Here is a 17540-nt window from a genome sequence, read left to right as displayed (position 1 = left end):
TTCTTACCACTGGGCCATCTCGGCTTCATAAATTATATAACATCGGGCATTAGCCAGTTTGCCAATTTTAAATATTAAAAAAAGACATTTTTAGTATAGTATATATTTTGTACAATGGTACCTGATGGTAGTAATAAAAAATAGAAATTCAATAAAAACACAAAAATCAGACATTAAAAAGAACTATTCATACGAAGTCGTATGAGTCAATTTTAAGATCCAAGACGAGTAGTAAGACACATTCGTGAATATCGCGAACTTCACATCACAGTCCCTCGGCTTCCGGGCCAATACTCCAACCAACTTATCGCCATTGTATATTGGACCAAATTCGTGTATAAAACAGTCATCGTACTTGGTAAGATCTATGCAGATCATGCTCTCATTGATATCGACTCCAAAACTTTCATGGCAATGGCTTGGAGATGTTATTTTAACTTGTAATTTATCGAAATCATTTATGAGGTACACCTGTCTGTCCATTGACGAAACAGTTTTCCAGATACTCGCTTCGCATGACGTCACTGAACCATCGTCAAATAGCGAAGGCTTTATCGTATATGGATAATCATCTACGTTGAATTTTGCGACCGCTATGTCATAGAACGGCGCTGTGTTGTTTATGTGGAATTTTTCGTGAATCCTCCAAAATAATATCGGAAACGATCGAGTTACATTTCGCGCGAAATCGTTCAATAACAACACGTGATGAGTAGCACCTTTACGTCTGCAGTGGCCGGAAGTGACGACCCATTTAACTAATATGACGCTCGCGAAACAAGAAAATCTCCACGATCGCGACGAGTTACGAGCAATAGCGGCTACATATGGAAATCTCTCTGCGATTGGGTAGTTCTTCTCTTCGGTCAAAGGGAACACGATTGACTTCGCGACTTGGTACATTCCGATCGCCGGCAAGTAATCCCTCTTTCTTTCCTCCACTGTGATATCGGTTGCGAATTTTACCATCACGCACACAGCCATTATGGCCACCACGATTATAATGGTCAAGAGAATACAAGCCGCTTTCATGATGGTCGTTTTAAAGTTCGATTTTAATCAGTTGACAGGATGATTTGTTTTTGATAGAAGATTTTGGATTGCTATTTTTATTTTAAGTCGAAATAAGCAAACATCTGTCACTGTGCAGCCTAGTTATTGTTTTTTTTTCATAATAAGTAAATTTTGTTTAAAAATTAGTAGTATATAATTTTGCCAAGCTGCAGTGCCAAATAATTGCTCATTAAAAGTTCACTTTACCAACTTTAATTTATCTATTCACGCGATAACGATTTGTACTGTAACTTTTTAATTTTATTTGTATAAATCCTACATTTATATATATATATATATATATATATATATATATATATATATATATGTGTGTGTGTAAATAATACTATATACATGATTTTTGTTGAATATATATTAAGATTATATTAAGCTTTTTTTCGAAAAATGGTCGAAAAAAAATCGTTAGAGAGCTCGGGCGCTTTTGAGGCATATAAAATGTTCCAAGTTAAGAAAAGTATACAACTTGAATATAAACATATCAATAACCTTCTATATCTTTCAAAATTATTTAAATAAATAAGCGATACCTTTAGTTCTATTTAGGGAAGCCAAATACGATGCGATATATTGTTTTTTTTTTATTTTTTATTATAGAATAGGAAGGCGGACGAGCTTATGGGCCACCTGATGGTAAGTGGTCACCAACGCCCTTAGACATTGGCATTGTATGAAAGGTTAACCATCGCTTACATCACCAATGCGCCACCAACTTTGGGAACTAAGATGTTATGTCCCTTGTGCCTGTAATTACACTGGCTCACTCACCCTTCAAACCGGAACACAAAAATACCAAGTACTGCTGTTTTGCGGTATAATATCTGATAAGTGGGTGGTACCTACCCAGACGAGCTTGCACAAAGCCCTACCACCAGTGGAATATCGAAACGGCACTACACAATATATCGTATGCCTACAAAAATTTCCTATTAACATATCAAACTATGGCGTTGTTTCGTTTGGTCTTAACTATTACAAGATTAGCATTAAATTAAATTAATAGATAAATAAACAGTGTCGTCAATGATTGAACATATTACGAATACGTAATAAGCGATACCTAATTATCAAAATTAGGAGCAAGACTTTTGTTTAGCCTTATCTGTGGCAACTTTAAAAAAATATTTCTTAATAAAATTTAATTATAAATTGCAAAATAATGTTTAAACTTTAAAAAGTGTCACTTTGTACTTATATACTCTTTATATCGCATATCGACTATCTATATCGCCGCAAAGAGATGCTATATCGAGCATTCGATATGGTTACGATATATCGATACAATAGACTTTTCGGTGCGTCCCTAGTTCTATTGATTGGCACACAGTATCAATCCTTATCAAATAAATAACGCTTATGTTTTCTATAACCAATGTTATCACATATTGCAATTTAGGATGGTAGTTTTAGTATTACAAGATATGTATAATTAAATAATCGCATAAAAATAAAGAGTGGGACGCGCGGTACTTTGATAAATCACTTTAGCATTTATTACATGGAATCTAAGACTTTTTTCAAAATAATAGGTAAGCTAGATACGATATATTCAATCCCTTGCATGACGACGATCGCCATTCTAGATACCACGATTCAGTGCAAAGGCAGAACCAATTACTTGGCTATAAAATAAAATAATTAATAGAATCTTCTTCGTATGGTTTGTTAACCTCCAGTCCATAAAAAAAGCACTACAAATTAACAATAACACCTCTATTTTTTTTTATATTCGTTATTTCTACAAATTATAAAAATCGGATTTTCAACTTCCATTTGTTTAAAAAAAAACATGGAATTATATAAAAAAACCCTAATTTCACCTGTACGAAGTCGTGTCGGGAGCTAGTAATTTAAATATTACAATGTTCAATGTGTCACGCTATTCCACGCAAGATGGCGGTTGTCATTCTATTGATCGGTGAAAGGAACTGTCCCCATAATATACGAACTTAGCGACTCATTTAGCATTGACTTTTTTGAAAATAAACTTATTTCTATGGGAACTGTTGTATAAATTGTTATAAATAGCAACAACTTTTAACCATTTTTTATTGGAGCTATCGTTTGTGAGTGTTATGTTGATTAGAATTTAAAAAAATGGTAATAAATATTACCAGTTTAAGTAATACATTTTATTATTTGTTTATTTTAATATCCTTAAACTTTTGATATCTTTATTAATCTAATGAAATAAAACTTCTTTTTTTTATTGAATAGGAAAGCGGACGAGCATAAGGGCCACCTGATGGTAAGTGGTCACCAACGCCCTTAGACATTTTTCATTGTAAGAAATGTCAACCATCACTTACATAGCCAATGCGCCACCAACTTTGGGAACTAAGATTTTATATCACTTGTGCCTGTAATTAAACTGGGTCACTCACCCTTCAAACCGGAACACAACAATATCAAGTACTGCTGTTTTGCGGTAGAATATCTGATGAGTGGATGGTACCTACCCAAACGAGCTTGCACAAAGCCCTACCACCAGTAAGATATTCGGTTAATTTGGTAACATTTGTTCAGTTATTTTTTAATAAGCGCGGGAAAACTATATTTTTCATCACAAGGCAATATCAATTACGTTCTGAAATAAATTATATTTTTAATAAATCCGATACAATAATAAAATATGAAATTATTAAACATATTAATTGAAGTACAGAAACAAGCATTTCTAACAATAGGTTTTATGTTGCTCGTAATTCCAGTCTCAACGATTTCTTCCATACTCTGTACGCCATCTACTTACACAGATTAAAAATGTAGATTTTACCGAGAAGAGCCGGAAAAACTAGGCTTTTTCGGTATGCATTAATATCAAATAGTTTAAATCAGCGAATACGAATATCAGATATAAATTATTCAAATTACTTTTTATTAATAGTTTAATCGCGGGCTTATATTCAGATAAGCACCGCTGATTTTGTATGCTCTTAATTTGTGTTTTGAATTCGTTTGGAGACGAAGAAAACCATTGTGAAAACCCGTTATGTTTCAGGTGAAATTCTGTCATATCCACTTAATCTCACTAGAGAACGGTGGTCTTCTACCACTATTATTCCCCTTTAAGAGGGGAGGCCAGCAATTTTATGTACTGAAGCAACAAAGTCTATATAAAACAAATCGGGGAAGTTGATTTTAAAATATACCTAAGTGTCGTATAAAAATAGAATAGAAATTATATTTATTTGTAAGACCCAGTATTACATAATTCGATCGAATCCTATCCCATAAACTAGGAAAGCTCCAATCATAGAGGCCAATGCTTTCCCAAAATACCCATTAAATTATTCTAAAAACGAATCTAGTGCGATATGCATATATTATAGATTTTTCTAATGATAATGTTTTTTTTATTTGAAAGTTAAAAAAATAAAAAAGAATTGAAGCTTATCCACCAAGACAGAACAATTACAGTTAATAAATAATATTACATTAGCAATGAAGTTATATGACAATAAAATCTGAAACTGATATTAGTTAACTAATCTGAAGATTGAGCCGGTTGACTAATCGGTGGATGGGAGAGGATTGTGGACTCCTTATTGCCTATTGGCTAATAATAAAGCTCTCGATATTAGGTTAATTTTTTTATTTTTTATTTATAAGTACTGTAATTCAAATATTATACTAAATGTTTTTAATTTTTTTAAACTATTACATTTTTATAAAAACCTTTAAACGGTTGTTTAAAATTGCAAAGTAAAATTTGATTTAAGAATAATGCTTAATAACGATTTGCTATTTTTATCGCAAAGGATATTTCAAACGCATCGAGAAAAAATTATTAAAAATGTGAGTAATTATTTGAGATTAGCATAGCGTATATAGGTACATATGTATTATTTAAAAAATATGTCTTACTCATATACCCTGTTGAATTGTATTAAAATATATAAATATTTTATTTGAATATATTTTTCGTGTGAATATTTGTAAATAATTTTTAAATAAAAGACTACGTTTAGTGCATTTTTCTTAATATATACAACCTAAATGATGTAATAGAGTTATGTACATTCAAACCCACACGTAGTTTCAACTCGATGAAAATGTACTAAATATATATAAAACGAGGTCACAACCCAAATGAGGCTTGTGAATAAACCATTTTGTCAGCTCAATAAATAACACTGAAACTGTTTCCATTTAAAAGAATAAAAATAACGATGAGTCAAAATGTTATAATTTTGCGCGAAATCGCCCTCTCAATGTGTTATGAATCAGCTGCTACGAAAAAATCAATACTGTGTTGTCTGCATGCAGATATAACCCTACTTTATGGCTTTAGAGTGACTAAGACGTTATAAATCTGAGAATAATATTCATTTTATATTGTTCGAGGCCTTGTTTTGTAGAATATTAGGCGAAATTAACATCGAGTGTGATAATTAGAGGCAAAAATTAAATTAACACTGGTGTGAACATAGCTGCAGGTGAAAAAGCAGTTGATTAACTACTCACCAGATGGCGCAGTGTACTCGTGATGTTGTTACATACTGTAAGGGCGTGTGAGTGCTTGTGTAGAAAATTAAGTGTTTCGTGATATTTCAAGCGCTAATGGACAACAAAATTGGTAAGTAAACGTTAAGAACTATGCTAGGAACAATATAAAATAATAACAAAGCCTATAACATAAATGTAACTTCTTAAGAAATAAGAATCCGTACATCTGTCTGATCAGACGTATAACCCGATCGAATTTGGGTCGCGTCATTAGTGCTGCGCTTCCTATAGCTCCCGTTCAATACTATTCGGTCGGGTTGTACTCCCGCCATCTTGTGAGTTGAGCTTTCAGGATTTCATACATATATAATTATTGATCGAAAGCTGCATGTAACCTAATTTTGGTATTATTCCCATTCATTGTAATTTATCGTTTGTGGAAACCCATTTAAATAAATGTTCTATTCATTCACAGTTCTAGTGACATGAGTCATGGCTTTGTTGACATTATGAAATCTTTTAGTTCAGGTTAATTTCTCATTGGTTTTACGGATAAATATTGTTAGAACTTTTATTTTAGATAGAGAATATACTATTTCTTTACACCATGAAAATATTGTAGTTCATGGTTTTTTTGTGGTATCTTGGCTTGTGGTATTTTGGTTTCGCTTTTAGCACGTATACCATTGAGTAGCAAAAGGTGACATCACATATTTTAAATAGAATTCACGGTTAATGTGTTTTAAGAAAAACTCGAACATTGTAGAGGCGTAATATTGCCCTGTGTAGGTTGTCGCTATAGTAAACAACTAAATTTTATTCATTCATTAAAATGCTGTTTAACAAATACGATTTACTCATCACATTCTTGTTAAAATTAAGATATTTGCTATCTTCATTTGCAATGTATATATATATATATATATATATATATATCAAATACATAAGAAATCATTACCATAAGCTTAATTTAATTCTAGGCTATATTTCTTCATGTCTCTGTGAATAAATAATATAAACTGCATTTTATGCATAGAAATACAGTTAAAAACCAATTACTAAAATTATTAAATTTATTCGCAATATATTAAAATAATTATTAGTCTTACATAGAAATAACAATTAAGCTAATGAGTTTTATGAGTATATTACATACATAAGTAATTAATTAAATTTGGTTAAAAACAATTAAATTATAAATCACTATTATCCAAAATATACATTTTTATTATAAGTACTTTTAGTACTTATTTAAAAATAATTTCATTAGTGATGTTTTAGTGTGTAGACTTTAAAGATAGAAAATAGTTTATTATTTCTTTTAGCAATTTAGTTATCTGTATCAGTGGTTCCTGATTATGACACAAAAAACAAAATACATCATTATCAGATAAGGTTATTATAAAACCACTGAATGAAAATTATATCATAAGATAATGTATTTATTTAATGTTCTTAGTTTTGTTTGTACACATCGGGAAATAATAATAAAATATTCATCGTGAATAAAATCAGAAAGAAGACAAATTTAGTTTAATATGTATAATATTATTGCGAATAAATTTTCAAATATATCAATTAAAGATTATTAATATATAATTTTATTAAGTTTACAACTGTTATTTAGATGTATTAAAGAAAGAAAATAAAGGCTATTAACCAAATTGTAATATTCAACTACTATGTTCAATCTATATTAAGAATAAAGATGTATAAAAAGGGCGTAATTACCCTTAGAAGATGTGAATCTTAACTGATGATTCCGAGTTAAAATCTAGGCAAACACAATTGAGTTTTCATGTATTTAATTAATAATATAATAATAATATATATCTTTATTCTTAATATAGATTGAACAAAGTAGTTGAATGTTACAATTTGGTTTGTACAAATTAATTTAATTCCAACCGGGTTAATAGTTAATTAGAGGTAATAATTCGTCTCATGCTCGTTAGGGATGAAAAACGTAAGAAAATCTATCCACTATCCAACAAACCGTATTGGAGTAGCATGATGGAGTATATTCCTACATCTCAAAAAGAAGAGGGACCTTAACCAAGCTTGCTGTTATTTTTACTTTTAATGAAAGATAGAAGGATATTCTTTTTTATAGGAGAAGATGGTGGCTAATAGAGGCAGCTCAATATTATAGCTGTCTCCAAACACATCACTCATTTTCAGTTATTCTCCTTACCTCGGATTCCACGCTAATGATACATACAATAGATTCTTACTGTCAAAACGGTCTGCATTAGAACAGCACGCCACCTGCTAAATTGCAGATATAAAGCAGTTTTAATTCCGTGGGCATAATTACATCGAAACTGCAAACCGACTCCGCAATCGGAATTCACTCGTTAGAACCCGACTTAGATCCGACACACCGACTAAGGCTGTGTAGATTTGTTTATCATCACGTGCCATGTTTGTTCATCGACTTTCTTTTATTTCTATTTTCGTAGAATGATGGTACATGGAACCACCTTCACACCCTAGACATTGGCATTACAAGAAGAACAAACTACTTACACCGTCACTGCGTGGCCATTCATCATTGACCTTGTTGTGTTCCTCTAACTACACTGGCTTAATCACGATTTAAAATGAAATGGTTTGTCCAAAGAATATCTAATGTGTGACTCACACTGTCGATTTTAGCAAATCTATTCTTCTATAAATAATACAGTAGATATTATTATATGTGTATCTCGTAGGTCGATCTGGCTATCTTATAAGGTTTCAACCCCCGTAACGCCGTAAAAACTTATCAAATTCTCAATAGCAGTTCGAACCTTTGAAAGAAAGCACGTAAAGCCTTGTACCTGAACTTTTTACAGTTTTTGTGTATTGCCGTCCGTGCCGTAGTGACTTCACTTATATAATTATGCAGTTCGTGTGAGATCATATCTCTTGCTCAAAGCAGTAATCATCATCATCATCATATATTATAATATAATGATTCTTTCTCATCATATAAAGTGTGATATGGTCGTATTAACTGTTAGTGAAATATGTCTTAATACAAACTCAGACCTTACTATAAATGGCCAGTTCTGTTATGTTTCAATGAATACATAATGCTTCCTACATAGCTTAATATGACTCTTGTATAATGACATAAGATCTCGCTACTATATATATAAGTCACATATTTTTTCTACAAGTGAACGAATTTGAACGAAGTTGAACGAATGTTGAAGATTCGAAAACGGTGTATGACATTTTTACAACTTATATTGTTTAAAATCCTAACTGCAGCGTTGATAATCTTTTATTATTTTAGCTGTAAGTAAGGTTCGAATTTCGCGTCGGAACCGTAAAAGTTATTGGATTTTCTGCAGACAAATTTTCATAGGCATCTCATAGCATAATATATTAGTTAAATAACTATTGCTATTCTTTTTAACCTCACACGAGAAAAATAGCTATATTTTTAGACATGTCGAATTATTATTATTGTATGTGTATAATTGTTTCCAAATTACGTAACGAATGAATTTTGTTTCATTGTTCAATGATAGTTGGAAATCTCCTTCAATTAATTTACATAGACCGTAAAATACAGAAATGTGCTGGTTGCATCCACGAGCTGGCCTAGATGTAAAGTAAATAGGGCAATATAAGTCACGTCCACTCAATGCTACGCTATACTTTCGTATTGAATTATATACACAATCAATACCAAATGAATACTGTAAAAAGAACATTCTAATATATATATTACAGTACGGGTTTCGACCAAAACGGTCCACAGGTGAGGTGTTTGTGCGTTGCTCGTTTCTCGAATGAGCTCCTCTCGAGTAAAATAATCCGTCGTTGAGCAAAACTACGAAACAGGCTCTATTGACATTACCTTCTTAACAACATTGTGCCCAAAATATTTTTTATATGTCATTAGTGTTATCTTCGTAAACATTAGTGACGACAATTAAGATGGAATTGAGATCGTTGGCAGTTCTAGAAATACATCAGGATCTTAATTGCCAGTGCGCTAATCGCACTATAATTACACCAGACCACTTACAATTAAGTACAGTATCAAGAGCGAGTCTTATATACTCTACGTATATAAGAAATAAAACAGCCTATAAATGTCTTCTTACTGGGCTAAGACTTCCTCTCCTAATGAACAGAAGGGTTGGAGCTTATTTTACCACGCTGTTCCATTGCGGGTTGCTTGATAAACACGTGGAGGGACACACGTTTCCTCACGATTAACTATAGATACAAATGAAGCACAGGATAATTCAGAGGAACTTCAACGGGTTCTCAATACTGGACTATCTCAGCTCTTATATACGGGAGCTTAATAAATATATAATACGAAAGCTGATTGAAAGCGATGTTCTACTGGATCTTGGCTCGAAAACTGCAGGAAGCTGCGAAACACATTATACAGCTATTATACGGTTGCGCTAAAAATAACTTACTGGATTGGAATAATGTTTTTAGTTTTTGGGCGCAGTAACTGGAAGCTTATTTTCGCAAGCTTTTATTTTGACCTGTTAGTATGCGTGGAACGAATTGGGATTTGTGGTTCTAGTTCTTTTTTAATTTATGATAGGTAGGAGAACTGGCATATATGCCAGGTGGCCTACCATCAGGCGATGGTAAGTGGTTATCAACGCCTATAGACATTGGCGCTGTAAGAAATATTAAGCATTCTTTACACCGCCAATGCGCCACCAACTACTACTAAGGTGTTATGTCCCTCGTGCCTGTAGTTACACTGGCTCACTCACCCTTAAAACCGGAACACAATAATACTTTAATTTGATTATATTCAATTGACATAACTTTGTAATTGAAACGGGTAAGAGTATACTGAGTTTCTTGCCGGTTCGCTTCGGTAGAGTACTACAGTCCGATTTAATATAACTCTGTAAAAATTACCATTCAAAAGTGCTTTTAAAGTGTGCTTGAATAAAGTATACTTTCATTTGATTTCATTATATAATGACTGCACGAAAAATTAAATGAATCAATAATTGAACAGTGATGTCGGTTCGTCCTTCACACCTTCGTTTGTTATGGAAGCTATGTAATGTTCTGTTCTATGAGTTTTATTAAAACAAACGATATGAAAATAAACACGATAATCTTGTTTTCGTTTTGTTCGTCGAAAATTTTAAATAGAATTAGTGTTTTCTTTGGCATTGGTGTTTTATTTTTATTTTAACTCAATTGGGTGAAGCGCAAATCGTGACACATGTTGGTTCCAATATAACCAGATTACTTTTCTTTTGCTTATAATTTTAAGATATTTAACTTAAGTATTGATAAGTTACTTCGAAACTTTGCTAAACTAACTACGTCAATATGTTTTATGTTTAAGTATATGTCACCAATTTTACAATAGATGTGTGGTTTTTTGTAATTATATCCTTATTCAATCTTAATTTTGTGCGAAACTTATCCGACCAGAAGTACTCCAACCCCTGCCAGGGTATAAGGTATAATTAAGCTTCGTTCATTTGAAATCTATTCATTGATTTCCGTGATAATGAAAGAGCTTAATTATATTCTAGCCTTTACCCTCGAATTAGTCGCCGTAGATTTAGAATTTAAATTATGTTATTCTACGGGTTAATTGAGAATAATACTATACACCCCCCATTATACCCAGGATTAGAACTATCGCCAGTTTGTCGACAGAAATACAATCAGATTATTTTGTGTTTTATTTCGCGTAAGATCCATTAAAGTACAATTTTTGCTCCCAAAAAAACCTTGTACATTACAGTAAGGTTTGTCTTAATTTGTGGTATCTGTATATCTATGCTAATATTATAAATCCGACAGTAACTGTCTGTCTGTCGGTGTCTGTTTGTTACTTATTCACGGATAAACCACTAAGCCGATTTTGAGAAAATTTCATATGAAGTAAGCTTCACACCCGACATAAACATTTTTTATAGTTAACATATCCGCCCTTACCAAGCAAAGCTAGGAGCTAAGCTGCGGGCGAAAACAAGTATTCATGTAAAAACGCCACCCGCCATTCCCTTCTCCCAAACGCTTCGAGCGTGTCCAACGAATGTTTGAAACGCAGATGCCTGTTAGGTTTCTATCTAGATATGCCTGATTCAGCCTTGTTAGTTAATAATTCTCGGAAGCGAATGTAAAAAAAAAGCATCGCATGCCGCATTGGACATAGCAGTTTTGTTTACTAAGTAATGTCCAGTGTGACGGTTACTGTTATCGGAACCGTGTTACAACTACACTATGAGAGAGACAAGCCAAACACCCAGCTCTAGGAGATTTATTTTTGGTATTTGTTAACAATAAAATATTGTTAGTTATTTAAAAAAAAAAGAAATTGTGTCTATCGAGGCAAACAGACATTTCCGCCAATTGGTTTTACGGTTGTGGGGCTGCTGGTTATATACGCCCCAGTGGCTAGAATATGGACGGTACAGTAGCAGCCTGTAAATGTCCCACTGCTTGGCTAAGGCCTCCTCTCCTTTTTTTTGAGGAGAAGGTTTTTGGAACTTATTTCACCACACTGCTCCAATGCGGGTTGGTGAAATACACATGTTGCAGAATTTAAGTGAAATTAGACACATGCAAGTTTCCTAACGATGTTTTTCTACACCGCCAAGCACGAGATGAAAAAAGCACAAATTAAAAACATGAAAATTCAGTGATGCTTGCCCGGGTTTGAAACCACGATCATCGGTTAAGATTCAAGCGTACTTACTACTGGACCATCTCGGCTCATAATAATATAGAATATGGATAGGCCTTGAATTATCTTGAAGCACAACTGAGTTATATTTTTTTATTTATAAATTTTATCGTTCTCGGCGTTGAATGAGACATTGTAAGGAAAATGCATGTGTCGGGTGGAATTCCGTCACATAATATATATGTACTAACAAGATCTCGGAAAATATTTAATAACTATTAGTTATCAAATTAAAAAAAAAATATCTTTAGGGACGTTATCTAAACCAACCTTCGTAGAGCTTCGTCTGGGTAGGTACCACCCACTCATCAGATATTCTACCGCAAAACAGCAGCACTGTTGTGTTCTGGTTTGAATGGTGAGTTAGAGTGGTTGGTGGCGATTTGAAGAATGTCATAAAACTGATAGCTGGTACAAACATGGTAGCTACATATTCGTCTTTTGCGTAATTATAAGTTTAGCAGATAAACATTGTAACAAATCTAAACTGGTATCGAGTCTAAATACATTTTTAAAATGTAAGCAGAGTTCACAATAAAAGAAGACATTTATGTAAGGTTTACTATATTCCATATAACTGTTATGTATGTGTCGTATATAAAGACATTATTGATTGTGTCATTTTTAATACATAATCACTAAAACCCTATCTGAATATTTCTCTCGATTACAGAATCACGATTTTGATTTCCAAATAGTCGAAAAATAAACTGACTGACTGTTTCGCATATTGTAATTGTATTTATTTGTGCGAGTTTCTTATCGGTTCTATAATCAACATTCCGAACCGATGAGCTTCACATAATAATAATAATAATAATAAAGCCCTTTATTCTGAAACTACAACATTGAATAAATAACATAAAACAGAGTAAAATATTTTTTGCTATAAAATGTTTCTGGTTTCGGTGTGCCTCAACAAAGGCCTCCAACAGTTTCCATTGTTGTCCGTCCTGGGTGACCCTCCTCCAGTTTGAACCTGCCGTCATCTTTAGCTCATCCTCCCACCTAGCGTTCTGTCTTCCTCGACTTCTTTTAACGTCCCATGGATACCATTCCGTCACTCCTGTACATAATACCACCATAAATAACTTGTAGAATTAACATACAAAGGTACTTAATAATTGTATAACAGGTAATAATTGTTTTCGTCACAAATTTTGTGTGTTTATCTCTATATACACTTATGTATAAATTCCTAAAGATTAATTTATAAAAATAACATATATAACACTATTTATATGTGTATTTTATCGAAACATTATTCACATAGGAAGTGAAGGATGTGCTACACAACGTGAACCGCTTTGTAGTCAATAGGCCTACTAAGAAGCCCTATTTCTTATACCAGTATCACTTGGCAGTGCTCCAAGGTTTGCCGAACGTTTGATCAAGTGCTAATTGGCCATGGCTATTTGGCCAGTAGAAGGCGCCAGCCTTCTTTTCGTTGACAATAGGATTTTTTTCTAGGTTAATAACATTCAGTCATGTGTTTTTTTGCCATAATTTAAATGCGAGTGAACAATATTATTGAGGAAAAACAACTTGATATATAATATTATATTTCTTGTTATTATATCTATTATTATTATTTCTTATTTATGATTCCTTTTAGTATAGTTTGCGTTGACTAAAAAACGGTACTTTTATTCAAGTCGCCACCGGTTCGGAATGTAGATTCTATTGAGAAATTCAGTAGTTACTCTTTTCCAGCAATTAAATAGAATAGTTATGTTAATTAAATAATAATAATAATAAATAATGTCCTCCAGACCGATTTTGGCCACGGCGGCCAATCTCAAGAGAGATTAGCCAACTGCGCAGGATATATTATAGTGCACGAGTGTGTGCGCAAACACAGGTGCACTTTATTTCCTAACTCTCATAATCCGATGGGACGGCAATCCGACACGACCGGAAAGGGTTCAGGCGCAGGACCAACGGCTTTACGTGCTTTCCGAGGCACGGGAGTGTACACACTTCCAACTTCCAGACTCCGGGCTGCTACTGAGAATTTTCTGACAGAAAAACCCAATAACTTTTTATCGGCCCGACCTGGGAATTGAACCCAGGACCTCCGGGTCTGCGGCCTTACATCAAGCCGCTAGACCAACGAGACAGTCAAAGTCAAAGTCAGAGAAAGTTAATTAAATACAATTAAATTTATATATCATGTATGAAAATCAACAACTCCACTAGAAATAATATATTTATATTCACCTCATGAGACTTAATATTTAGCCTAAACTAGCTTCCCGTCCAGGCTTCGCACGTGTAGAAAAAGGGTTATATCAAAAGTTTATATCGTTATACAGGGTTACAGGGTAATATGTCACGATCCTTTTAAAGGGTTATAGTTCAGGACAATAGCTATCAAATGACCCCCAAAATGCTTATGCAAAAGTGTATCGTTTTCGAGTTATTAATTTTTTAATATTTTTTTTATTTAAAGGATGTTTAAGATTCTAAAATTCAATAAAAAAAAAATCAACGTATTTTCCCTATTTTTTTTTGTATTTCTTGCTAGGGTACATCCTAGTTAATAATAACCAGTTATAAAACAAAAACAATCTTCAAGCATTTTTAAATTACAGATCCAAAACTGTACAACTTTTCGATTTTTAATTTTGATTCTTTAAGTTACTCGCAATTTTTTTGTAAAAATCACTATGGCTCTTATCGTGCGGATCATTTTAAAAACATCTGCGTTTCCTTAGCTATCCATCGGTACATAAAAAGTACAGTAACAATCATAAACTCAGGAGAAAATTAGATAACAAAGAGACCAGGTAGGAAATTCTAAGAAATGCTATTGTTAAGAAATTAAATCTGGATCAAAGACAAAAGGACCTCAATGCAAAGTAGTTAAAGATTATTTTTAATAGGGGTAATAGGTAAAAAAGGAGAGATAAACCAGAGCTGTCATTGCAATTTTGAATTTAAATCAAAAACAAAATACTTAATCTTTTTAGTTACTCCATACTTTCGAAATTACACTGTTTATTATTCATAATTCGTGTTCAAAATGAGATCCCCTATTTCGTATACAAATACGCATTCTTTTTCTTAATTCACTTTTTACTACAACACTACTCAAGCTATGTCGAATAGAATTTGCAGCATTTATTATTCTTGTTTTGAGTTCTTCAATTGTTTGTACTGGTGAAACATCATAAACCAGGCTTTTCATATGCCCCCAGACATAATAGTCCATCGGAGTCAAATCTGGACATCTCGCTGGCCATGGGATTGGTCCTCCTCTGCCAATCCATCTATTACGATAATTGCTGTCTAGCCACTGTCTTACGGACATTCGAAAGTGTGCGGGGCAACCATCATGCTGGAATATCATTCTCTGCCTAAGTTTCAGCGAAACATTTTCGAGTAACTCATGCAGGATTTCTCTAAGCAAGCTTTCATAACTTTCACCATTTAAGTTATCAGGTAGGAAATGTGGCCCAATAAGATTATCATTGATAATCCCCATTCAGACGTTTACCGAGAAACGTCTTTGGGAACCGCTTAATCGCTTTTTGTGAGGGTTTCCCTGTTCTTTTTGAGACCAATATCGAATATTGTGGTAGTTAGTAATACCATCTTTGTCAAACTTTGACTCGTCTGTCCATAAAATTTTTCTCAAAAAATTGGGATTTTCTGCATCACAGTGTAGCATAAATCGGCAAAAATCTAAACGTCTTGCAGGATCTCCTTCTTCAATCACGTGTACGGGTGTGTAATGATAGGGATGACAATCCAGCCGCGTGGACAGTAAACCAGACTCTCCATTGAGATACGCCCAGTCGGTTTGCCACAATATTGGTGGAAACTGTAGGGTCCTCTCGAAAATGACGAATAATTACATCTTCTTCATCTGGAGAACGGACACGAGGGCGTCCGGAATCAGATTGTCTCCTTTGCACGCGACCAGTTTCTCTAATTCGACGATACACATCAATAAAGACACTATTGTCAGGTGTCCGGCGATCCGGAAATCGACGATTATACTCACGACGAGCAGCTGCGGCGTCACCGTTACAATATCCATAGCAAAATAAGATGTCAGTGTATTCCTCATTATAGTACGGACGACGAGAAGAATTTTGTTCTGCAGCCATAATAGTCCTTTTTACGCGCCAAGTTATCATAAACACAAATCACAAATTCCTTTTAGCTAGCCGAGTCACGAAGTTGTAAGAAACAGAGTCCAGTAAACGAAGCGGTTTTTTTCAAAAATTTAAGAGATCAATATTCACTAAAGCGTGTCCACACTATACGAGCAGTGCAAGTACAGTGAGTATTATGTACCCCGACAAGGTTTTATTACTCTTATTCCTAAAAGAAATGAGATAAAAGGAAATTAGAAAAAATGACGGTAAATTCAAAGGAATTGATAATAGTATTCCACAAACAGCTCTGGTTTATCTCTCCTTTTTTACCTATTACCCCTATTAAAAATAATCTTTAACTACTTTGCATTGAGGTCCTTTTGTCTTTGATCCAGATTTAATTTCTTAACAATAGCATTTCTTAGAATTTCCTACCTGGTCTCTTTGTTATCTAATTTTCTCCTGAGTTTATGATTGTTACTGTACTTTTTATGTACCGATGGATAGCTAAGGAAACGCAGATGTTTTTAAAATGATCCGCATGATAAGAGCCATAGTGATTTTTACAAAAAAATTGCGAGTAACTTAAAGAATCAAAATTAAAAATCGAAAAGTTGTACAGTTTTTGATCTGTAATTTAAAAATGCTTGAAGATTGTTTTTGTTTTATAACTGGTTATTATTAACTAGGATGTACCCTAGCAAGAAATACAAAAAAAAAATAGGGAAAATACGTTGATTTTTTTTTATTGAATTTTAGAATCTTAAACATCCTTTAAATAAAAAAAATATTAAAAAATTAATAACTCGAAAACGATACACTTTTGCATAAGCATTTTGGGGGTCATTTGATAGCTATTGTCCTGAACTATAACCCTTTAAAAGGATCGTGACATATTACCCTGTAACCCTGTATACATTTGTAATCTAATGGTTAAAGAGGTAAACTTCCGTAAAGCCCCGAAATCTTCAACAATCACTGTCCTCAATTTTCAGCCAATTTACAAAAAAACATTAATGAATTATAAATTCGTCCATTAGAAAAAATGTTATTCTGTTCGGTAGTTATGAGTTTATCGCGATCAGACAGACAGGTGCGGCGGGAAAACTTATCTTTACATTATGTAGTAATGATGTATTTAAAATATTTCGTTTTAAGCATTTTTCAAACGATTATTAATCAGTCATAGTCTCATGGGCAACAACAAAATTGTATTATATAAATAT

The 17540-nt window shown here is 33.2% G+C and overlaps 2 protein-coding genes across 8 annotated transcripts in view; one reads left to right on the top strand and one right to left on the bottom strand.

The window, feature by feature from the left end:
• Positions 1-183: 183 nt before the first annotated feature.
• On the bottom strand, positions 184-1032 carry LOC126779004 (uncharacterized). Its single transcript, XM_050502754.1, has one exon. It carries the CDS (start codon positions 1030-1032, stop codon positions 184-186), a length of 849 nt encoding a protein of 282 aa, XP_050358711.1.
• A 4495-nt stretch (positions 1033-5527) lies between these two features.
• Positions 5528-17540, top strand: part of LOC126779274 (talin-1) — a 79655-nt gene continuing 67642 nt past the window's right edge. For all 7 annotated transcript variants that reach the window (XM_050503239.1, XM_050503236.1, XM_050503237.1 and 4 more), the window contains exon 1: positions 5528-5650. The gene's annotated coding sequence lies outside the window, so the exon portion shown is untranslated. The remainder of the gene's footprint in view (positions 5651-17540) is intronic.

Source organism: Nymphalis io, chromosome 28 (assembly GCF_905147045.1).
Source record: "Nymphalis io chromosome 28, ilAglIoxx1.1, whole genome shotgun sequence".
Classification (NCBI taxonomy): domain Eukaryota; kingdom Metazoa; phylum Arthropoda; class Insecta; order Lepidoptera; family Nymphalidae; genus Nymphalis; species Nymphalis io.
Note: the sequence above shows the minus strand (reverse complement) of the source record. Positions and strands in the feature narration are given on the sequence as shown.

Coding starts and splice junctions, on each gene's coding strand:
- LOC126779004 (XM_050502754.1), bottom strand. CDS start 1,032: ATGAAAGCGGCTTGTATTCTCTTGACCATTATAATCGTGGTGGCCATA.